Below are 25,011 nucleotides of genomic sequence, written 5' to 3'. Positions count from 1 at the left end.
CTTAAACTGTTCATCTCTATCATTTTCACAATGAAAAGAGTGTACCCAATAATGCCTAGGTAAAGGTTTTCGCAACAAACCACTTTCTTCAAGAGCAATGACAAATTGAACTTTGTACAAGATAGAAATGTTGTCGCTGTCAACAGTGCATGTAATGCTCGCATGTGCTTTCACTCGATGTTTAATTGTTGCAGTAGAACAGGACAGTGTGACAGGGCAATGTCAATGTGGTAAAAACGCATCACCACCCCCCCCCCCCCTGCATTTCCCGCTCAGCCGCATCCCGCTTAACGGGATAGTGTGGCTGTCTTAGATCTACAGGAAACAAATCATCCAAAGTGAGTTTTTAACATTAATTAATTTATTTACTAACTGTACACAATTCCTCATAAATATGGTACAACTGTACAACAATCAACAATCACCTAAGTACAAACAGTTCTTTAGCTAAGACTCTTACAACAGAGTCTGAATTGGACTAGGGTGGTGAAAATGCCACCTTACATTGCCTAACTTTGTTGCTACGTATTTGTAGCAATGTATTATGTATTATATACATGGTCTCTTTACTTGAACAGAGGACTTAGAACTAAACATAGCAGATCCAATAAGGGATGTGTAAAGGCAACAAAACTACTTTACAACATTACACAGCCATTTTTAGAAGTAAAATATAAACAAAAGATATTAAAATGAGAAGACCCTAGTGAGATTAAACAAAAATGTAGACAGCTTATTGAAGGTGAAGGTAGTTTAAGAAACTTACAGGGAGTTTGCATACAATTTTTACACTTCGTTCTAATTAAGCATACTTAAAGTACTGTATAATGGAAAAGTTGAAAACGTTTTAACAAAATGATTAAAAATATATTTGTATAAAAATGAATGTACATATAGATAATTATTAACCAAAATTAACGTTACAGATTTTTATTTAAGAGTTCATAAAACTATTTTATGGCTTTTAGTAGGGAAAACCAAGAAATATCCTTCTTTTGGTTTCGGGTAGGTCCCTCTCGTAATGTATTTAACAAAACTTATGGGATAACAAAAATATGTATAAACACCAAAAAAATTTTAAACAAATTTTAAAACACATTTTAGAGAACATGTTAAAAAACCTAATACAAACCATGCCTCTAAGAAGAGCTTATTTTCATGAAACCCCCTTTAACAGTGTGTGTCAAAAGTAAAATCATAAAAACAAAGACAAAACATTTCTTCGACATAATTTCAAATTCAAGTTACAAGAATATTGCTAAACAAGATAATAAATCTTAAATACTTTTGCACCAATGGCAGGTCAGGGACACTATTCTGACATCTGGTGGTTAGTTATATTGGGTCAGTGCTAACGTAGCCTAGGCAGGGGAAGTGTAACACAAAATACATTTTGGGGCAAAGGTTAGGTTTTGGAAGTCTTCAAAAAAAGAATTTACAGTAGGACTTTTGAGAAGTGATGCCAATGAAAAAAACAGACTCTTTTCTCTGGCTAAGAGGTATTACCTTTTTCCTAAAGGGCAACACCTTAATTTGAGCTTTGAAACAGCATTATGAGGGGGGAAATTGCCATTAGTAATTGGGAGGAATTGAATCTCCCTCTAACCATTTGAAAAGCTGCACCTTAGTGTAAATCAAGGTTCACACAAGAGATTGGGATCTTGAACTTCAGCACTGAAACTTTAGCCAATGATGACCCAACCTAAAGAGACAGAACACTTCCTCAATGAATGTACACAGTGAAATTCCAAAAACCTCTTTCCTTTGAAAATATATGAGTTTTCATAAAGTAAAGAAAACATCAATTTGCTAGTAACAAAAATTATTTCACAATTAGGCCTACAAAAGTTTAGAATAACAATAAAATGTTTTTCTAAATTAGATATTCTTGATAAATTGTAGTTAAAATATTATTATCTGGGTAAACAGAAAATGTATTTGTTTACATTGTGAACAGAACACTTTTGCTTGAAAAAAATCAGAATTAACATTTTTCTATATCACTAATTATTATTGCTACAAAATGTAAAGCTTTTTCAGATTAGAGATTCTGTAGATAATTATTGATCTAGATTAGAGATTCTTGTTTTTATAAGATGGTTTTCACACTATTACAGCTACTATAGTGATATCACACACTAATAAACACAGTGTATTAACTTTAATAGCTTCCTAACATCTTGAATATATCAACAAAGTTAAGAATACAAACACAGTAAGATTTTGACCTTTGAGAGAACCTCAATAACAAGAGATCTGTCAAAGCCCAAAACATTATATCACACCTTTTAAGTATACACAAATTTATTAAACGCATTGGTATCATATTCACATCTAGCTTTTATTTCGGCAGAATATCTCTTAGTTTCGTCACACAAGTATTGATTAACTATGCAATTAAAATATCACCAAACAAACAAAAACTATAAAAAAGACACTTAAACACAACATTATCATTGGTTCTGATATAATTTATATTTACATACATAAAAGTTATGTATGTCAACTATAAGATCCACTATAAGAAACAAAGATTAAAGAAAAACAAACAAAATAAGTCACAAAATCAATATAGCAACAGGAAAATAACAATACACAACAAACTCTAGCTGTAAAAGACAACAAAACACAGAATACTTCAATAACAAAGAAAACAATATGAGCAAAAGAAACCCTGAACAATAACTTGTCTTAGTCACTTTAATCAATAAGAAGTATTGTATTGATAATTGTTATTATACTTCTCATAATCAATATTAGTAGAATCATTGTTCCTATGACAATGTATAGCGTCTCTGGTTCCTGGTCAGAAACCGATGAGAACCTCTTTAGCGAAGGAGTGGGGGGCGTGACAGCACTCTCTTCTCTTGAGAGAACACCATTACAACGATACACAGTGCAGCCATCGGTGTCCGTGGCGTAGTGGATAGAGAACTCGGCTGATATTCCTGAGGTATCCAGAACGAGTCCCACCTGTGACACTAACTTTTTGTCGCGATTACTTTTGAACTGTAAATCTTTTGTTAGAATTTGAGGCATTTATAATTTAATTTTATGGACAGAACTATTTTTTCGATTAGTAAACCTTCATTCAATCTTATCTTTTTTATATTATCAGCAAGTTTGGTTGGTTAGATTAGGTTATGACAGTTAAATTTTATAATGAACGTGAGGGTCTCTCCCACAATCCCCCACTCCTTCGCAGAAAAGGTTCTCATCGGTTTCTGACCAGGACCCTGAGACGCTAGTATAACAATGGATATACTTGTTGAGTCTGCCCTACATAAGTAAAAGTATTAAAACTTAGATTAGGCCTAATTGTTTAACTGAATATTTAACACACTCAGTAAACCAAGCATAAAAAATTATTACAATAATGAACAAATTCCACCATACAGATTTATAACCCTAGTCGCCTAGGTATATTTTGTTTTTTAAAACGTTTTAAAATAGTCCATTACAAAAGTAATGTGACAAAGGATAATTAGAAACTAATCACATGGGGAACTTCTTTTAGCCATGACTGTTCTTTGGATTTTTATCAAGGAACCATTATATGAAAATTGTTGATACTAGTTAAAACTACACAAACTATTTTGTTTGGAAACATAAATGTAAAATAACGAGTGTGGGACTAGTAATCATAAAAATAGGTCCTGCAAAGCTCAGGCAGTGCAATTAAACTACTTACTTCATATTTAATACTGATAACTAATTAACACGTTCGCTGCGGGCCATCAAATGGCAGGCGTAGCCCCAGTGCGGCGCAACCCGCAGCGTCGAACAAACCCGATTGCCGGGTGATTGGCTCTCGCTCTCATATTTCGGTATGACAAATAGCAAATAACAAGCGGTGATGTCCTGCTTTATAACAAGAGTCGACGTAGTTCGCTAAACACTCACAAATAGCAGCACTGCTTGGAACGTAGCAGGTCCCATTGTATTGCCAATTGGAAGGAAGAAAGACGGAACAACAAGTTGATTTTTAAGTTTGCCAGATGGGGATTTTATGGAGAAATTATACTATCAACCTACAACACAACCAAAATCAAGTCACCCACTACACGCTAACGTGGTATAGGTCCGCCTTCGACCGACGCTATAGCAAAAACGAAGATATACGAAAGGCATTGCCGAGTGTATCCGATCGGATACGCCCGCTGTGAACGTGTTAATTACACAAAAAGATCTGTTCATCTATTTATTACCTAGAAAACTGAGTAGTAAAAGTATCGTCTTTGAATATGTGTTTAGTTGAAAACAAGAATGAAGATTATCCGCTCTACATAGTACACTCATTACAGAAGCCTACAAAAACTATTTATCGAAATTAAATGACAACAGACAAATAAAATGAAATAAACTTAACAAAGTATGGTAAGAACCGTAGGACCTATATTGCACAAAAAGTAACTATTAATGTAGAGTATTTGTGAATGAACATTCTATTACATGCACCAACAGTTAGGCCACCTTAATTTGAACTATTAGCAGTCATTTAAACAGCCTTGTGATCATGTTCAGAATCAACTCTGTGAGATGATTAGGTTTTTGTAATATTTTTTATGAAATCTACTAAGCATTGTAGCTAATTGGGCTTCAGACCTGTCCTTAGCGAGAAATGTATTTTGTGTCTTAAGCGTCGTTCTCACGTTTTGTCCAATTATAGATGACCTCGAGGGGTCTTCAGATGTAGAGTCATCTGATGATTAGCAAGACAGAAAACGGTTCCAACATTATACTTGGCAAATGGCAGATCTAGGCCTTTCACGACACGACAAGCCACAACACATCTCGTGAAAACAAAGCTTTAACAGGCAAAATTTGCTCAAATAATCCACTGATACCAAATGATCCAGAAGTTCTGTTGTTTCCACCAAGGCAAACAAAAATCCCCTACACGATCCAAAACCCTGAACCCCAAAGCCAATAAGTTTTTTAGTCAGCCCTTCTTTTGCTAAAAATATATTTTAATCTTTGTAACTGCACTTAAATTTCACCTTGAGCAAAAATAGGCTTTCATTCCGACTGAACCAAAAAACCATCATCTCACATGTAGATCCTAACTACTAACACATCTCAGATCGATTTGCTACAATTCCTTGTAGTCAGATCAAATAATTAACTAAAAGCTCGAGTTTTCTCAGCTTATAAAATTGTGTCTAGCAATTATCTTAGTCAACAATTCGCTATAGGCCGAATTTGTACTATTAATAGATGGACTGCAAAAGCTAGATGTGAATTCACATTGGACTAGGGGCTAACGGAGTTATTTCGTCACGACTTGTATATCGGCAAAGGATGTCCTTCGGTGTTCATCACCCATTTATCAATGTCCACCAGTTTCCTGTTGTCTGAGAATAGAAGATAGAAGTATTTGATCGTCTCGCTGATGAAGAAAGACTCCATCATGTCTCGTGGTCTGGTGTCTAGAGGGTTGTTGACATTGCCGATGGATGTGTAGCCACCATCAGGGACTTTGGTGTACCTCTCGAATGCCTGTAGCAAGGTAACAATATAGTTGTTTAGTAGTTATGATGAATTCATTCAATGCCAACACAACATTGTGCATAGTTTAGGGTCACGTTGAGTTAACAAAGAGTGTTGAATGAATGAGCTGACTAAGATCAGCTAATCCCTTAGCCAGGACCATTTACTAAAAGCCCAAGGACAGCTAGGTACAGCTTTGAACCTTGATGTTTCAAAAAGCTAGTGACATTTCTCAGGATCAGACTAGCTACACTCTTTATATTAGTTGAGCACCATAACCTGTGGGCTACCCAGCTAGTGCTGGTACATTACGACAGTTAATTATTTGAATTTAGAAGTATTTTTTTTTATCAATGTTTTTTTCCTTTACTCACAATTAAAATTATTCACCTAAGATGCTGATGAAATCACCTTATACAGGCACTTAGATATACAACAACATACCTTGTATATGTTCCAGCCCCAGTCCTGGTAGGTAGAATTGCCTGTGACCACCCACATGTACCACAGGCTCTCTATAAACTCTGGCCGCAGCAAGTTGTGTGCATCGTTGGTTTTGACATACATATCTGGCTGACTTTCATCCTCCTTGTTTGGCTGAAACAAAGTAAACCAGGTGAATATCATAAAAGAAACTTTTTTGGGAGTAATATTTTATCAGGGTGGCCACTAAACTCTGGGGGAAAATTGACACATTTTTCCCTAGCAAAATTTGGTTTTGCTTGTTCTGTGTATGTTTTACTTCACCATCTATTCTGTATGCCGTGTAGTATGTTTGTAAATATAATTTTATCCAACCCCCAGCCGCAGCCACAGGTTGTTATATACACAGACATTGAGCATTAAAATAAATCTTTATCTAGAATGATTAGTTTTAGCTCATCAACATACCCAAAGGGGAAATCAACCAAATGGTTTGGTTGTTGTCAAGCCATGGAGCAATAATGAAATACTAAACAACCAAGGAATGAGGAATAAGAGCCAGCCGAACAGACCAATGCAGACTTTGTGCAACAGGGGTCAAATCAACCTATCAATTGAATCAAACACACAAACACAATCCAGCTCTAGAATCCAGAGATAGTTAGAATTCTAAGAAGGGTGACCATGAGGCCAAGGGGAATAAGAGGAATTAGTGTCTATCAGCTGGGTGGGTGTGGTGGTTTTGCTGAGACCCTCAAAGCTAAAGTAATGAGATGCGGGTTAGGCCAAAAGGTCGAAGTAGCTACCTAATCATAAAAATATATGTATGGAGCAACAGCAAAGCATGAAAATTGTATGATACCACATGGTGAAAATTAATTAAATTGGAGGCAAGAGAAATGTGAGAGAATGGAGAGAGGAAGGACAGAGAAGGAAATTATCAAATTTCCCTAGTAATGGTTTTGGAATAAAAGACAGATTTAATTCACATCAAAAATGTTTTTTGGATAGCATAAATTTACCTTGAAGTTGAAGAACGTAATCTCTGGAGCTAGGAACGTAGGTCTCTGAGCATATGTCTGGTAACAAGTCTCCATTAGGTCCACAGCCATGGACAAGTGCTCTTCCGGCATCCCATAGTGAACCCCCAACGCCAACATGCCAGGCACAAAACACACCAGGTGGTCCTGTGGAACAGCATTATTGAGTTGTGATTTAAATAAAAATGTTTTAATACCTGTAGTAATAAAGAATGATCATTGTTCCCTTTTGTCAGATGACCACTAGTTTCAAACCTACATGTATCTTATCCAGCTGAGTATATAGTTAATTATAACAATCGTCTCTATCCCTGGTGTCCTGTATAATGGACTGTATAATGTTGTGGAGTCCTCAAAACACATGTATAGACTTAAATAACAGACGCCAAAAACACAGACATTAAAAGTGTGGTGTGGCAGGCAGACGGCAAACCATGGCTGACAATTCTTAACCTTTTTATTTATCAGGGTGTTCAAAAAAGGTGGGGACATAATTTACAAAGTTATTTCTTGAACCAAAATAAGGAGAAAATCAAAAATAAAAGTTTTTCCAAATCGCTTAATTAACCAGATATTTTTTTCCATAAACATTTTTATCTTTAGATTGTTCCAACTGATCTTAACGAAACTTTGTTAACGAAGTTAAGTTCAAAGGGAACCATGCTGGAAAAAAATTATGTTCAGGGTGATAAAAACTTATTAAAATCTGGTTTGAAAATTGAAGGAGTTTTCCAGTAGAATTAAAGGAAAATTCCTAAATTTTAAGAACTAACTACTATTGGAACCCAACTTTAAGCTTTATCACGCCATTTTATATAAAAAAAAAAATTTAAAAAGATACATAATTTGTTTAACTAATGTATTTAAAAAATATAATTCAGAAATAGAAAGTTAGAAATTGTATTATTTATTTTTTCAATAACTGGTAGGCAATATAACTTTGAAACAAAACTTTTCCAAGGCATAATATTTACAACATATTAAACATATACAATACAACATATTAAAACAGTGTTACTGGTAGGTTAAGCGACACCAGTTATCATCTCCCACGATCGAGGCAATACCCGTGAGCATATTTTACGGTTTCTGACACACCGATAATTGTTTCCCGAGAACACGGCAACACCTGTGAACAAATTTTGTGGTTTTGGCGACACCGATGATCGTTTCCCGCTATCATGGCAACACCAGCGGCAGTCTTTCGTTAAACGTTGTTTCTTATGGCCGGGCTCCGGATTCCCGGAGGTTTTGGTAAATTCATGGAGTTTTCCAGGATATTTCAAGGTAAGATAAAATTCACGAATGTTTCCCAGTTTTCCCGAATTTCCCGGAGAGTAGACACCATGATCTTGGTCTAATCTAAAATTTCAAAATGGCGGCCATTTTCATTTTTTAAACTGAAATTATTCCTGTTTTGTTGTAAAATAAAGTAGAATAAGGATAAGCTAGTCAGATTACGCTTCTTTTGCCTTATTTTACAACTAAAATTCTAGATATTATGGCTATTTCTATAACACTTTTATTGCTTTGACCGCAAGATATGCTCACCAGTGCTGCCTCATTTGCAGGATACAATCATGATACAGTATTGATATAAACCGCAAGATAGACTCGCGAGTTTTGACACTTTCGCTAGAAACGATCATCGGTCTTAACTATAAATTTTTATATTTTTAGTAGCCTATGCTAACTTTTGAAAGGTCGTAAAAATTCTGGTTGCGGGCCGGATGTGGCTCACAGGCAAGCCCCTGCCGACCTGCAAGTTTTAACAGTCCTTGTGTACTAGAAGTAGGTAGTACAGCAACAACTTGTTTTGTCCCTTTATGTAAGCTACAGGAGTCTAATTTTCCAGGTTAATATGTATTCAAAAACTTCTCTGTAACCTTCAACCCAATGACAATATTCTTTTATTCCTCCTATTTTAAGGTTGTGTCGTTTTACATATTTTGTATTTATGCAACACAATATTTCATTTTTTAAACCAAATAAAAGCAAAAAAAGAAAAATATGTGACCTTCTCCTCTATTTTATCACAATGAACACAATCCTTATAAGAAGGGAAATGGTTATGGAGAACAGTCAGACTGTATTTAGTCACTGAAATTAGCTTTGCACAGTCGTCGCTGGGTAAAAGCTAATCTTTCGCTTTCTTCTCTCCTTCCCTGTCTCACTGACACTGCTGTGGTTTCTACTGATGCCGCTGCACAGTGGCAATAGCAGCGGCCTTTGCTACCTCTCAGTGGCCAATGGGTTAACAAAACACAATTTTTAAAGATATTCTAATAAAATGGGTAGTTTTCTACACAACTAAGAAGGGTTTTCTTGTTATTTGTGAAAGTAATTGATGTCCTTGTGAAAGACTTCTATTCAAACTTAACCTATAATTTTTAATTTGAAATGGTCTAGTCCTATTGCATGTATGCGGTTACCATCTCAATAAATAATTTTATTTCACCATACTCTATTTACTTCCTCTCCGTGCATTACTGTACTAGAACCCAACTGAAACCAACGTTAATAACATTTTTTTTATCAATAAGTAGATTAATCATACTGGTACCCTATTTGGTTTATATAAAGATTTTATCATACAAATACTATTTTACCATTTTAGGAACAAATTCCCTGCCGCCAGAACTCTTAAGCTCTCCAATGAACAGCAAGTTTTTAGTTGGTGTGCGCTTCGCAAGGCGTTTCTTGATTCCTGCGACTGCCTTCAAATAATCCTCCTTCAGGCTGAAAATATAAAAGATTTTTCAATCAGTAGTTATTGTACATATGGTATTTGCTTATCAATATGAATTAATTAAAAGAATGAGTGTGTCAAGGGTGAGGGGCATTTGGTTCCTTCTTAGGCCTCAAGTACAATAAAGACAATATGCATATTGGAAATCATGAGAATCTTATATTGGAAACTCATTTAATCAATTCATTCAAATAAACAGTTTTTTTTTTTTTTTTTTCATAACAAAGTTTGTTATAATTAATGTGAATTATCAATTCACAAGGCAAATCACAATGTTAACATCAGGAATGAGCATTTTTATTGTAAATGGGTTTAGTCTTTTTAACAAAGTTAAATTCGAAATTCAAACAATAAAATCCAGACGATAGACGCTCACTAACCTAGCACGTTTGGACTATGATGGTGACAGATTTGGGAAAATGTCTGATTATTGAACATTCTATGCTAAAACCACCTGTTATTGCAATACTAGCGGAAATAATGCTATTTTAAAAAAGTAAATCACAAAAGTAAAGATAAATCATTGCACAGCGTACCATTATTCTGTGTTTTATCGTGCAATAAAAACTAAACAAAAAATTGTAAACACCCTGGAATTCTATTGTTTCTAATGTCTGCCGTACGCTCTTATCATCTCCTGTTCACTCAAGCTCTGCCGATGGCTCCCGACTTAGCTGATGGCCCATGCTATTATTGATTACTCCTGACTCTACCACTTGTTCTCAACTCACCAGATCGCTCCCTACTTTTCCCATCACTCCCGACTCTGTCCGTCCCTTCCAACTCTCCCAATTGCTCCTGACTCTATTAGCAAAACACGATAATATGGCTTACAACATTTTATTTTGACTTTTAGCCGGTTTATTGAAACCCCATACCATTGGATATCATATTAGCACGCATTTACTATAGTTGATAATAGTGGCCAAGCAGACCTTGGACCACACAAGTGGCTTAGGCAGCTGATGTTGAAACAACTGCATGCTGCTTATTTCTACCATGCCAGTGCTATTTAAGCCAACTGAGTGCAGAGGGTTAATTTAAAGTAGAACATTCAAATGTAACTCACAACTCATGTGTTTTCCCAGTCTGGATCCACTGTTTGAGCAGATATTCATAGTAACTGTCACCTCTAGCGCCTAGTTTAATTTCAGTGTTTTCATGGAAGTTTCCAGTGTTGGGGTTAATGAAGATAGGAACTAAACCATCAGTCTTCTCCAGTACATGGACATGTTCAGTCACTTGGAATGCTATGTCCTGCAATAATTAGGTACACTCATCAATGAACTGTTATAAAAACATTTCCTTCAACAAATGCTAACTTTATTAATACCATATACATACAGCCTCGTTTCCATAACTAGTCTTAGAGAAAAACATTATTCGATTCTCAACCACTGATTCTTGGGCATTGTGATCAGATCATGCAGTAAGCCTATCAAGTATCGATCATCAAAATTTGCCAAAGTAGACTAATGTTGTTTGCATCCACATAAACAAATACGTCTTTGTTTGTCAAGTGATTTTAAAATGAATACAGATGTTATTACTATATCCTTCATGATAATCTTCTTATAGGTTACTAATTTTGCACAGACAGACATTACAATCAGATTTACATTCATTTCTGATGGCTCACACAAAGGTCCCATATAATGAGTGCAAACTGTTTATAAAATTACTAATATATTTTCCAGAAATGTTTGTTTTAGGTTAAAAACGTTTTGAAAACTTCAAGATCTATTGCCATACTTATATCTTAGACCTTTTATGTTCACAATATGGTCCCAAATGTCTGAACGGGAGGGAGTCTACTTTAGATTTAAAAATTAGTTACCTCAAAAGAGTAGTCATGACAAGACCTGCTGAGGTCTCGGAACTCAAGCTGCAGCGTAGTGACCTCAGAGGTGCTGCTATCTGGCGACCACTTAGGTGAATGAGCAAGACGAGAGGCGAGGTTCACGTCAGAAAAGGGAATAGCTGAGGGTGACTTGGTGAAACATGGCATTAGTCTCTCTGCCAGTCCCATCTAATAAGGAAACAGCAATTATGAGTGAGGACAACTCTAACCAGATATTTTATTAAATTCTCCACAGCCTACACAAAGTTTCACAACTTCTTTAACAACATCCTTTGAACATAAAATTTAAGAGCTTATTGGTTAATCCGAGTGCCTGAAATTCTCTGAACAAGAAATTTAGGAGCTTATAAGAGATCAACAAAAGTTGCCTGTAAACATTAAATAATATTTTCAAACGGCCAAATTAAGGTGAGTCAGTGGTTCAGTCGGTGGCGTCACCGCAGACTTTGGGCCCAAGGCAGCAATGTTGTGGGTCCGGATCCTGGCCACTGCCGCTACTTTTTATCAGTACAATTCACTCTTTTACTGGCTCACCCCTTGCTTTGCTTAATACGTTCCGCACAAAGGTCCATAGCCTATGTGGACAGGCAATTGCAAGGTTAAAAGAGGTACCCAAGCTCTTGAAAAAAATGTAACATTCTTGAGCTATGAGAAGGAAATCTTCACATGGAGCTTCAATTTTGGGAGGTGTTAATTAGATATCAGCTATATGGGTATAACTAACATCTTAAACAAAAGTTGACCTTCTCTAGGCTAAGTTCACGACTTACCGCCCTCTCCAGGAACACCTCATCCCCTGAGAGATGGTAGGCACTGAGCAGACCACCCAGCACTCTAATGGTCACCTCAAAAAGATTCACGTCATGGAACTCGTTGAAGGAGACGGACAGTCTACTGGAAACCCAGTCCCTGCCTTCTTTGAACTCTGTAAAATACCACATGTTGTTAGTAAAATCACTTGGAAATCTCATAAAATAACTGTGTAATTGAGTAATATATCTTATTAATTGCACTGAGTTTTGTGAAACATTTATCTTTAGTCACTAAAATTATTATTATGAAGAGATAGTTTTCACTAATTAATTTTTTGCTCGGTTTTAATTATTAGCTTAAGTGGTCTTTCAGTAATTCACATCAGTGTTAGAGGCTCAAATAATAGTTATTTGTGCAACTAGTGAGAAAAGTGAGCAATTGACTCACTCGAGAGAAATCCTTACTCACGAGCCGTAGGCGAGTGAGGAATGGTTTCTCAAGTGAGGCAATTGTACTTTGAACTCGAGTTGCACATTATAATTTTCCTACAGTTACCATAAAACAAATAAATTGGTGAAGAAACATAACCTATTTTTACACAGAAGTGAACAATTAACATAACATTTAATGTGAAGTGACAAATACAACAGTACAACAGCTGACCAGCTGATTTACAGCCAGTGCTGCCAACGTATTTCGCGCGCATACAACGTTGCCTGCATGTTACGCGCTCACTATTTCGTTCCTTCACGCTGCAAATCTGGAGTGAGACAAAGTAATTAGAGTGAGACAAAGTTAACATTGTCTCACTGATGAGCGAATTGGCCACTTTGCTTTCTCAAATCAGTGAGAGAACATGTACATTGTTAGGTAACTGTAGGAAAACTCTGTTTTATAACTGGCAGCTACTTAAACATAGGAACTGAATGTTTGGTTTCATAGTTCTATAGTCCATGGATTGTCAAATTCTATCCACAGTTGGCTTCAACTCACCATCATGTAGTCCCATTATCCACAGAGTGTCCAAGCCGTCCACTATGGTGAGGGCCAGTCCGAACCAATCGTGGTACGTCTGACTGATAGGCTTGAGATGGTCATGTCCCCACGCATAACGCTTGTATCCTTTCCATGCGTGTTTTAACATGTCTACGATTGCATGTTGCCTCTCTGTTGTTGCTGGCGGGAACATGACAGGTTTCAGTTTAAATTCATGGATATTGTTCGCATCTGCCACCATTGTAGCTCTCGCTAATTCTCTTCTCGCATCATCCTGTTTTTTCTTCTCTTCAGCTCGAATTTTTTCTTGTTTCTTTCTCTCTTCCTCCCTAATTATTTCTAACTCCTTTTCCAATTCTTCTTGTCTCTTTCTCTCTTCTTCCTGTTTACGTCTTTCCAACTCCCTCCTGCGTTCTTCTTCTCTTCTTCTCATTTCTTCCCTTAACCGTTCTTCTTGCTGTATGCGCCTTTCTTCTTCTAATCTTTTTCTCTCTTCCTCTTCCCTCTAGAAAATATTGAAAATAGTAAGAAAGTTGTAGTGATACTTTTTTATAGTTTACAATGATGATTGATGCATACAGTAATCACTTATGTAATCCATTAAACCAATAGGTTCACGATATAAATCATATAAGGTAGTGTGCTCTATAAGATAGATATAGGTAGATATAGGTAAGATAGATAGGTACATCTATATAAGATAGTTTAAAATAAGTGTCTTATGAGCAAGTAATAAAAACTAAAAAGCAACTACAGTCAAACCTCACTAACTCGAAATCGGTGTAACTCAACAGTCAACAGTCCAGTTAAATAAATAAATTGCAATAGGTTTTTAGTTGTTTTAGAATTTGGAGCAGTTATATAGTTATTTATTATCAAACTTAACTAGCCATACTGACTCGATACTGGACTTTGACCAATCCAAATAGGCTTCATTATTTCCTATTCCACCACAAGCTAGATATTGTTTCAATGCTGAATAATATTCTTTGATAAGTGGATCGGTTTTACATATTTTTCTTGTATTTAAATAGTTTTGTTTATGTTATTATTTAATAAACAACAATACACATAAAATATCAAGGTTTATTTACAAAATAATACATTCCATTTACATTTTTACAGCAACAAACAAAGACAGTCACTCTCAAACTGCTTCCACCAGTTCCAACAATGTAGCCCTTTCCTTCCAACACGAGGTCACTAAAACACTCTCGCCACCTTCAGCATGGTTAAAGCTCCAGCTTCTCTTGTCCCAGTCAAATATCTATTTCCACCTGAAGTTCACAACAAGCAAGCAGAAAGCAACTAAAACTTCTGATTCAGAATAATTCCTACTGACTTGCTTTTGTTCTTGAAGCAATCCCTCCACTTCCTCTGGGGACATGGTTGTAGTTGTTTCTACAGGTTCTTCTTCAACATATTCTACGGTCGATAGATCTAATATCTCTTCCACATCTATTAATTCCTCCCCTCTCTGTCTTCTCTCTTCTTCTTCCTTCATTTTTTCCAGAACCTCCCTCCTACGTTCTTCTCTTTGCTGTTGAACTTCTCTCCACTCGTCTTGAAATAATTCATCAGCATCTTTCATTCTTTCTGCCATTCTTTCATTCATAAAATATTCCTCTCTCTTTTTCGTCTCTTCCTCTTCTTGTTCTTTGATTCTCTTTCCTTCTTCAGCATACTTTTCATTTAATTTTCTTTGCAACTCAATTTTTCTTTTCTCAAATTCCCTTCTCTTCTCTTCCTTTGTTTGCTCTTTTGTCTTCTTCCTATTTTCTTCCCACTGTCTCCTCTCAGCTTCTCTTCTTTCCTCTTCTTCTCGGTCTTTTCTTTCTTTTTCACGTTGTTTATGATGCTCTTCATGTTCTTCTTCCCGCTCAATATCCCATTCGTTGAACGTTTTCAAGTCCTGTTTTAAAACATTAAACATTAAAATAGTGAATTAAAATTGGTAACAGAACCAACATAAGTTTAACAGCTTTATTTTAAGCTTTGTGTAGTTAAATAATAGAACTATAATTTTCATTTTAAGATTTCCCAACAGGGTTCTCTGTAATATCTAAAATTCCGTTATCTTTTTAAGAAAACTATTAGTAAATCAAATATCTAAATAAAATATTTACTTTGTCTACTGCTTCTTCTAAAAGATAAAATCTGTATTTTGGTGCGGGGTCCAGATTCTCAAATGCAGGCTTTCATTAAATAATAAAAAAATATGGAATAAAAGGACATTGAAAACTTTAGATCAAATCTCAACCCTATAAATTTGTATTTAAACAAATTACATTTTATTTATACCCCACATCCTGGCTGTAAAAAAATTGATACCCAAAGATTTTCATCTTATTCTATTTCAATGTAAAGATTTATACAATTAGGGGATCCTATAACAAGGTTAGACTTACTAAATACTACGGTTCCCCCCAAAATACCCCATTAAATAAACAAAGTTAACTATTAAACATACTTAAGTGTGTTTTTCTAGTTCATGATGGCAAAGGATATCTATTTTATTTTGAGGTGAAATGGACTTTTCCTATTCTAATTTTTTTTACAAACCCTTAGCGTAGGAAAAGTCCATTTTACCTCAAACTAAAATTAACATACTTTGAACAACATAAACATAACTTTTAAGAGAATCTGAAATGACTTTTGTATGAATTTGTAATTTCTAATTTTGAGTATTGAAATATAATTCTCAACTCTATATTGCGACCACAGCTTTAAATTATGTTTTCCCTTGCATTTTAGAACACCATGCTCAAAATGAGTCGGAGAGCTCTACCCTATATGAAAAAAAACTACACCTGCAATAATTTTCATTATTTTCATTTTGCCTTATTTCTTTCAGATAAGTTGGTACTGTTATAAGTACAAATAATATTATTAACAGGCTGCTAGACAGACTTTGCTTATCATTTGTTGTACCAAGAGTCAATACACTCAGCTCATAAATTTGCATGTTCTGATAAGTCTGGAAAGTGAGTAATAAAACTGTGGTTCTTATAAACATCGTTCAAGAAACATCACCAACTGTTTCTTTTATTGGAAAAACTCCAACACAGAAACTAAATACATGTTGTGATCCAACATTTTTTAATAAGAAAAGTAATATTATACACTAAATTCATACCTGTGGATATCACATTATAGTATTTAAAGCAAATGACGGAATGAGAACATAATCAATAATAATACTATAATGGCCTGTTTCAAAAAGATAAATAGGTTTGGCTTGCAAATAAAACATTGTTAAAGAAATAATTTTGTTTAAAAAAAGTTTAACTACAAAGGTTAGCATTTTTACGGTTACATCTTGTACTGTATTGTATGGCAATGAATACAGAAATCAGAGAATTAGCACAGAACCAAAATTAAATATCTAGAAATTTATTTGCTGGGGGTTTTCGACTTTTAGGTAGTTTTACAGTATTAAACTGACACAAAGATGAATGAAGCATGCAAAAATGCTAAACTTAAAAATATAAACAACAAACCGTTCTTTGAAGGATAGCCCAATCAGGTGATTGCATAAATTGTACGTAAGGATCTTGGAAATAGCTGATTGGTGAACCATTAGAATCGTACATTATCTGTAAATAAACAAGCAGTTATTTTCTGACAAATTTTAAAACGTAAAACACAAAATACAATATCCTAAATGTTTAAACTGTTGAAAATTTGTGTTAACTTGGTTAAAACTTCTAAATTCAATAATTCTACGGATAAACAAATGCAACTCAATGCTTAACATTTTCTATTTCAAAGCCTTCTCAGGATATCTAAAAATATAACATTTCATGGCATTCCCTGACATTTAGCTTTGGCAGTGAGATTTAGTTTACTGTTCACAAAACTACGTTCTACTACAGCTTCTCCAATTTGCATTAGTACTCTTAAACCATGTTTTTAAAGCAAACTGGTAAACATAAATTAATTAAATTTACTTTGTCACAAGTTGTGTAAGTACTAATGCCTTAATAAGCACTTGGCTTATTTAAGAAAGTATCAATTTCCCACAATGTTGTTTAAATCAATTATTTTCACAGCTTTAAAATAGTAATGTCTAAAACACTATAATTTCTCTTAAAATTTCTTTACAAAAGTAAAATACAAGAAAATGAAAATTACTTACCTTAAGTTGGATAAAGTAGTATCCACCTGATGAACTTGTCACACCACTAAGTATTTGATAATCATTATTTTGCCTTATTAAAACATATTGAAAATATCACTAAAACCTTTTTTGTAAAATATTCAAAGATCTTATCGTAATATTTATTGGAAAACGAAAAAAAGAGAAAAAGATTTATTTATTTATCGCGTGAGAGAAAAAGTTTTTTTTTATATTCTTGTCCCGTAAATTTTTTTATAATCTGCTGTTAAAATATCTTAATCACCTAATAAGTAAAAGAAGTTTTTATAATTAAATTTTTTATCAAAAAAATGTTTATTTCACAACAAGCACTTGGTGGTGATGGTAATACAGGATGATCAAGCTACACTTTAAAAAACGTTTTCAGTAATGTTTGTATCAAATATAAATTTGTAACAAATTGGCCTAGCTCATTACTTTTTGAAAGTTGTTGAGAGTATTAATTACCAAAGCCAATCTAAAAATTAAGCTCTCATAGAATAAGCATTTTTCATCTTTCACAAACTATAAAAATAGTTTATAATAACTCAAGTTTTCAATAGTCATGCACATGATTTTAATTGTATAGGCCTAGTCCTAATCAGATATGTAGCCTAGTTCCTAATTTCAGTTGTAAACTAGAATTTGAAAACACAGGCCTACTTTTACAAAGTAAATTTCTAGTAATTTCCACTAGCTCTAAAAAAAACTCTGGCTGTTATAATATTCAAACCTAACGGAGACTTTTTAGGTCCATTTTTAAAGATTCAAGGAAATAAGTACAGCATTTTTCTTAGAAATTTATTAAAGCCTTGAGATCAAGAAAATTGTTTACAATGTCAAGAGTTACTTTTAAACACTTGAATCCAAATTTAATTTTTTTTTATCAATTATATGCTCTAGTAGATAGCTGCTTTAACTTAAGTTACATTTGCAAAACTAACATTAGGCCTACGTCATTTGATAGACATAAGAAAAAGTACAATTTCCCTAAAATATAGGATAGGCCTACGTTCCTTAAAACTTATCTAAAACCAACGATTTTCGCACAACACATGTAAAGCACTCCTCCTGACACACTAAAGTTGTTTTCATTCTGAGGCGATATATTCATATTGTGCCTAAGAAACCAAAAACTTTACTTTACCTGATTAATGTATGCAAAATATATAAGTAGGATTCTACTTGAAATATCAAAAATTAGTTGTAAAAAGTCATAATGAAACATTTGTTATTTAACTATCGTTATAAAAATAGATTGTGCTGAACAGAATAATTGTTTGAACACCCTTTACCAGCTACAAAAAAAAACATGATGAAAATAGCAGCAGTTGGTTTCAAATTGTGGATAGATTTATTTGAAGATTCTTCATAAACAATTTTAAGACTAAGAAAAAGTGAGCCTATTGCTAAGATTTAAGCGGGAGAAAACTTTGATTAAAATACATTATATTTTACTGCTTATTTTTTCTTACAACATAAACAGTCCAATCACTAAAGATATGAAAAACACTGGCAAAACAACAAACTTGGAAACTCCGATATGACGAATCCAGGAACAATAATTATTCTAAAGATTACAGTAAATGGATTTTACAAAACTTAAATTGCTGCTCAAAACCCGAGCACAAAGACCCGTCCCTTGCTCACCTCCTGTGCTGCCTGCTGCATTATCTGCTGAGGAGGCTGCTGCATTATCTGCTGAGGAGGCTGCTGCGGCAGAGGCTGATGAATCTGCAGCACCTCAGGTTGGTGCTCCAGCGCCACCTTTGTCTCCTCTAACTTGATCTGTTCCTTCAATCCCCAGTAGTAGACCAGCGTCACCACTACGGCCACCATCACCATGGTCACCAAGTTACGCTGGAACCTCGACAGCATCTTCCAGTGCTGCAAATAACAGTTAGATATTACAGTTCAAGATTAGCAAAAGTTATAAAAAAATATGACTGTTTCTTATACAAGTTTCTACAATTTTTAGAAAAAGGAGACAGATTTCTTTGGTTAACAATGATGCAAACTTACCCTCCAAAGACTTCTTCTTTGGGGCTTCTGGGCTTGTTCTTCCTCATTGTTGACAGCAAGACGCACATAGTCATTTTCCATTTTGAGTCCTTTTAATGTTTCTTGTTTGAGTTAAAACACATTAACAACGTAATCCAGCAATAGGCCTTAGCTATCAGATCTATCATCAGTCTTCAAAATTACAGCCACCTGAAATAAATAAATTTAAAAAAAATTAAACGATTAATTTTAATTGGTTTTAACAAAACGGCAAGCCTACATTGAATTCCACTTTTAAGGTACTACTCTTAAGGTAGGCCTACTATTTTAGGTACTTTTTAATGTCTTTGCATTTGTCTTATTAATTGTGTTTTCTCGTCTCTACTATACGTCAGAAAAATTACATCACCACAGAGCAAAAGCAATGCTTCAGACATAACAATAGCATGCAACATGACAACAAGCAATAAAGTAGCCCTCCCTTTCTTGAAGATCCCACTTTTTCACAATGTTAATAGTAAATCACCTGCCTTGCTAAAAATTTTGAAGGGTTTAGGTTGGTATTGACTAAATTTCCAAAAATAATTACCTGATTTTCACATGGATTACACTGTCACACAGTTAACTAACTACCCATATATTACCCTTTCAAACAGAAAATTATTGTTTTCTCCTAATGATTAACCACGTTGGAGATCTCCTCCCCCTAAAACCTGATTCCCAATGTATTCTCTAGTGAGTTGAGGGTAATTTATTGCTTAGGCTAGTTAGTATTAAATAGAAACAAGCAACTAAACGTTTCTGCACGGAAAAAGTTATAGCTTAAAAGAGTTGTAACTTCATATATATGACATTAAGTAGTTTATACTGATTTTAGAGTATTTGAGATAAGTTAAGGGAATCTATTGTAAATTAGTAGGCCTACACCGTAGCCTACCGATGTGGAATAATAGAGGCTCAAAATCGATTTAACTGACAGATTGAGTCATATATTTAATCCTGAATCATAGTTCTGCCTGAGGAGACTAAAAAGTAGCGCCAAATGTTTACATTATTGTTTTAGGCCTAGTTTAAGTTCTTCGTTAGATTAAATACTTTATTTTACCAGTCCATTCTATCCAGAATTAAGATTGTAATTCTCCTATGTTGTAGGCCTACATGGGCCATGTTTAAGGCTTTGTCGCGGCAGATAAAACGCTGACCCTGATCACATGTTTAAGGCTTTGTCGCGGCAGATAAAACACTGACCCTGATCACACGTTAAGGCTTTGTCGCGGCAGATAAAACACTAACGCTGATCACATGTTTAAGGCTTTGTCGCGGCAGATAAAACACTAACGCTGATCACATGTTTAAGGCTTTGTCGCGGCAGATAAAACGCTGACCCTGATCACATGTTTAAGGCTTTGTCGCGGCAGATAAAACACTGACCCTGATCACACGTTAAGGCTTTGTCGCGGCAGATAAAACACTAACGCTGATCACATGTTTAAGGCTTTGTCGCGGCAGATAAAACACTAACGCTGATCACATGTTTAAGGCTTTGTCGCGGCAGATAAAACGCTGACGCTGATCACAAAAATACTGAGCTGTTGAGCAGAAAAAAGGCTGCGTCATAGATGCATATGCTTGGCGGTAGAACTGTTATATGAATAGCATGACAGTTACCAAAACCAGCAAACTCATCTAAATGGCAAGTGTAGTGTGTGGTGGCTGTGAGGTAGCAAAGCAGATCTGCAGAGTCAAAGCTGTCTGTATAACAGCAACTGATGCCACTGGCTTAATTTCTGCCTCGTATTTGCTGTCAGTTTACCAGTCCAGATGCGGTATTAACGCTTTACACGCTGACTTTACAGAGTACGACATTACAGATAAAACACTTGTATATAACTTGCACACAGGAAAGTCCATTAAGCCTGGTGAGCTCGATGTGTACTGTACACAATGAAAAATCTGCACCGACAAAGTTGCCTGTACAACATGGGCCTTAGAGCCTCAGAGGCCATTGTAGTTAAAACCTACTGTTGATAATAAAATAATAAGCTAACTTAGTACTCTAGAACAGAAGGTGGAGAATGGTACCAAGTTAGGTTATTCATTGTTCTTCATATTTTACCCTATGGGGGATTGATGGCATCATTAAAACATAAAAACACTGGAATACACATAGGCTATTTTATGGATTTAACTAGGCTAGATGCGGTATTAAATAAACATCAAAGTTATTAGGTCTAGCCTAGCTGTGAGAAACATTCCTTTTTTCGTGATCACTGAAGTTAAATCAATGCTAAAACTCAGGCATGTGTTAATGTTTGGCAGGGATATAAGTGAACGAAACTTAATGTATAGCAGATGAATTAGAATTGAATAAAAAGACTACGTTGGGACACAAGCCAAAAATACATTTTCAGGTGGGGGCAGGGAGTAGTGGTGAGAAATTATTCTTCAAAAGGAAAGTGGAAGGAAGGAAAAATAATTTCAAGAGCATGAAATGTTATGTTTAAAGTCAAGACAGACACTGGATTCATTTGGACTCATCACTCAGACCAAATATTCCCTGAATTAAATTAACACACTAATAACTAACTATACATCATAGTATACTTGTATCAACATTTCCTCTTTGGATCAAAGACCTTCAAGAATGCATTCCTTTTGTCGGCTTAAGTTATGGGGCCTCCTTTGAGCTCATAAAGGACACATTGATAAAAGTATTGATTTGATGGCCAACCATTAGGCCTAGTAGTTTTATAATCAATAGTCATTTTTTTCAAAAAATCTATGTTGTTACATTGATTTAGTAAGTTAGGTTACAGACCGATGTTTTTGTAACGTCAATGTTTTGGTCGAACATCGATGTTTTAGGTCAAGTATTGAGATATCAATGTTTTCCTTAAGTGAATTATAGTTAACTTAAGTTAGTAGTTTTGATAAAATTTAAAAATTGAATTTTGTGTTTATTCTATTGAAAGGCTGATTAAACATTGAATCCAAAAATATCGCAAACTGGACTAGACTTAGACAAGTGTAGGGTGAGTGGATTGTCGGGACTTAGGTACTGTATTAGACGGAGGCCATCCTTATACAGCGCGCTGCGGCGGTTATATTAGGTTATCATTAACAAAAAGTATGACTCATCTGTTATCGTTAGAATCATAACAGAACGAGGAAAGTCCTACAAACATATTTATGACAACCCAACCTAACATAACCGCCACAGGAAGCTGTAAAATAAGGGGCCTACGAATAATATACAAAGTACTGGGATAACTAAGTTATCTTACATTTGTGATGTGCTTGTTCTATAAATTAGGTATGCTAACTTACCGTACATAAAAACCGTCAGTTTACATTTGTAGGAATAAAATTCATAGGCCTAGGCAGCACTCCTGCTTTCCAGCATGATAGGCCTACTGATATTTCGGCTTGCAAATGTGAAAAAGAAAACTGCCTTATCTAGAACGTCTAGCTAAGCAGCATAGACTAACTAACGCAAGGGAGTGTGTTTTCAATGCTATTAGCCATGATAAATTAATACCGGTAAGTTAAATTAAGTTACTTTGCTGAAACAGTACAGCACAGAGAACTAAAATTCATTTCTCTTATTAGGTTATCTTATACTTCTCTATGAGAAAAGAGAGCAGATGAAAAACTGGAAAAAAAACATAGGCTAAGTTAAATTAACATCTCAATGTTTTCGCAACGATGTTATTAGTAGGTACATAAATGGTTGACATTGATGTTACCATCGATGGTTGACCTATCGATGCTCATCCCTAGCAAGCAAATTGAAAACAACCAAAGGGTACACTTCCATATCTGTTGGCACAAACAACCGAATGAGTAATATTGATTATTCGATTGTTTAATTCGATATCGTTTGGTTAGTTAGGTTAGGTTAACCTTACCTAACTAACCAAACGATATATCGAACAATCGATCGATATTTTCATTCAGTTGTTTGTGCCAACAGATATGGAAGTGTACCCCAACCAAAACCCAAACTTCTTATAGAACTATTATTCTTATAGCCTAGGCATTTGTTCCACGTTAGAGTCCAAGTTTATTTTTCATTCAAACCTGAACAAAAATATGCTTATTTTTACTTACGGTCTACATTTGGTACCTTACAAGGCAATGTTTTGGGCAACTAGGCCTATCCTAGCCTACATGTCTATCTTACCTAACACTCTCTCTCTAGTCTACAATGATGAGCCGGAGTCTAGCCTAGTCTTCTAATATTGTATACAAACAAACATAATACGCCTATTTGTTTGCCTGATAAATATTACAATACCCGTGACATTACACACACCGGCGTAAACGACTTATGAAAAACACTTCCTATAAAAACTTAATAGCCTAATGGGAGAGTTACAATTATTCAGTGTAAGTAACAAATAAAATAATCACATTGTTTTCCTACACTGCCTCAGGGCTAAAAAAGTTAACACTGAAATAAAAACGAAAGAACAGACAAATAAGACGAGGGTCGAGGACGAGGACGAGCGAGACTGTCACCACAGTCACAGAGATCGGAAGATTCACTCACATTCACAGTTTCAGTTTGTTTCACAACACGAAACGACAGAATTGAGAATATTAGAATCAGAATAACAGAATACAGACAGAATTGAATTGAGAATTCAATTATTGCTACTACCCATTCCATTCCCAACCCAAATGATTATCGTTTCAAAAGCAGCTGACGCTGACATAAGGTTAATTTTTCATTTTTTTTAGGATGCCACCTGTTAAATATTTGCTCTGACATTTAAACGGCCAATACATTAAACCTAAGGGAGTATGTTTTATCTATGATTAAACTTTATAGTGTAGTGTAATAGTATATTACTCAAATAAAACATCCCCCCTTGAGCCAAGGCCACCTTTAACTACAGGCCGCGGCCTGGTAGAATTGGCAACGTCGCAACGGCAAATGGTGTTGTTTGGTGACAGACGTCCCATAAGATAACAGGTGGTCAGGTGACATCAGCTCATTAATTCGCACTTTATTGATTTAAATTTAAATTTATGGACATAAATTTATTAAAATATTTAAAATAAAACATACAGAATTTAAAACCGAAACAATATGAGTTAAAAAAAACTATATCTGTACATTTTAAGCGGAGTCAATATTGTCATAGCGTCATAGTCCAGTAACTAATCTTTCGTACCTAAATACAGGGTGGCGCAGATGGATTGGGTGGTTTTAAAATGCTTGTCAAGCTGTCAATTTTAAAGGTATTGGATTGAAATAAAGTACAAAACGTGTAGTTACAATGGAAGTTTATTGAAAAATAATTTGTTAAGTTAGTTTTTAAAAATTACATCCATCAAATGCCTTCCTTCTCGAGCGACGCATTCTTGGGGTCGGTCCTTGAGGTTCCGCATTGCTCGCTCAAGCACATCACCAGGAATTGATGTGATTTCGTTGTGAATTGCAGCCTTCAACTCCTTAATGGTCCGGGGTTTGTTCATGTAGACCCTTGCTTCAGGAGTTGAAGGCTGCAATTCACAACGAAATCACATCAATTCCTGGTGATGTGCTTGAGCG

General features: G+C 35.0%; 1 protein-coding gene across 1 annotated transcript; it reads right to left on the bottom strand.

Annotated features, from left to right (window-relative positions):
* Nucleotides 1-380: 380 nt before the first annotated feature.
* Nucleotides 381-24,116, bottom strand: LOC128994277 (endoplasmic reticulum mannosyl-oligosaccharide 1,2-alpha-mannosidase-like). The gene is made up of 11 exons (XM_054418694.1): nucleotides 23,635-24,116; nucleotides 19,473-19,661; nucleotides 19,101-19,337; nucleotides 13,310-13,817; nucleotides 12,334-12,488; nucleotides 11,540-11,731; nucleotides 10,772-10,959; nucleotides 9,563-9,692; nucleotides 6,936-7,100; nucleotides 5,935-6,087; nucleotides 381-5,499 (listed from the first exon to the last, which is right to left on the bottom strand). The coding sequence occupies exons 2-11, from the start codon at nucleotides 19,551-19,553 to the stop codon at nucleotides 5,278-5,280; spliced, it is 2,031 nt and encodes a 676-aa protein (XP_054274669.1). The 5' UTR covers nucleotides 19,554-19,661; nucleotides 23,635-24,116; the 3' UTR covers nucleotides 381-5,277.
* Nucleotides 24,117-25,011: the final 895 nt, after the last annotated feature.

Source organism: Macrosteles quadrilineatus, unplaced genomic scaffold (genome assembly GCF_028750875.1).
Source record: "Macrosteles quadrilineatus isolate MER2022 unplaced genomic scaffold, UCM_ALF_1.0 Scaffold_5__1_contigs__length_97177068, whole genome shotgun sequence".
Classification (NCBI taxonomy): domain Eukaryota; kingdom Metazoa; phylum Arthropoda; class Insecta; order Hemiptera; family Cicadellidae; genus Macrosteles; species Macrosteles quadrilineatus.
This window is presented reverse-complemented; position numbering and strand designations above follow the sequence as displayed.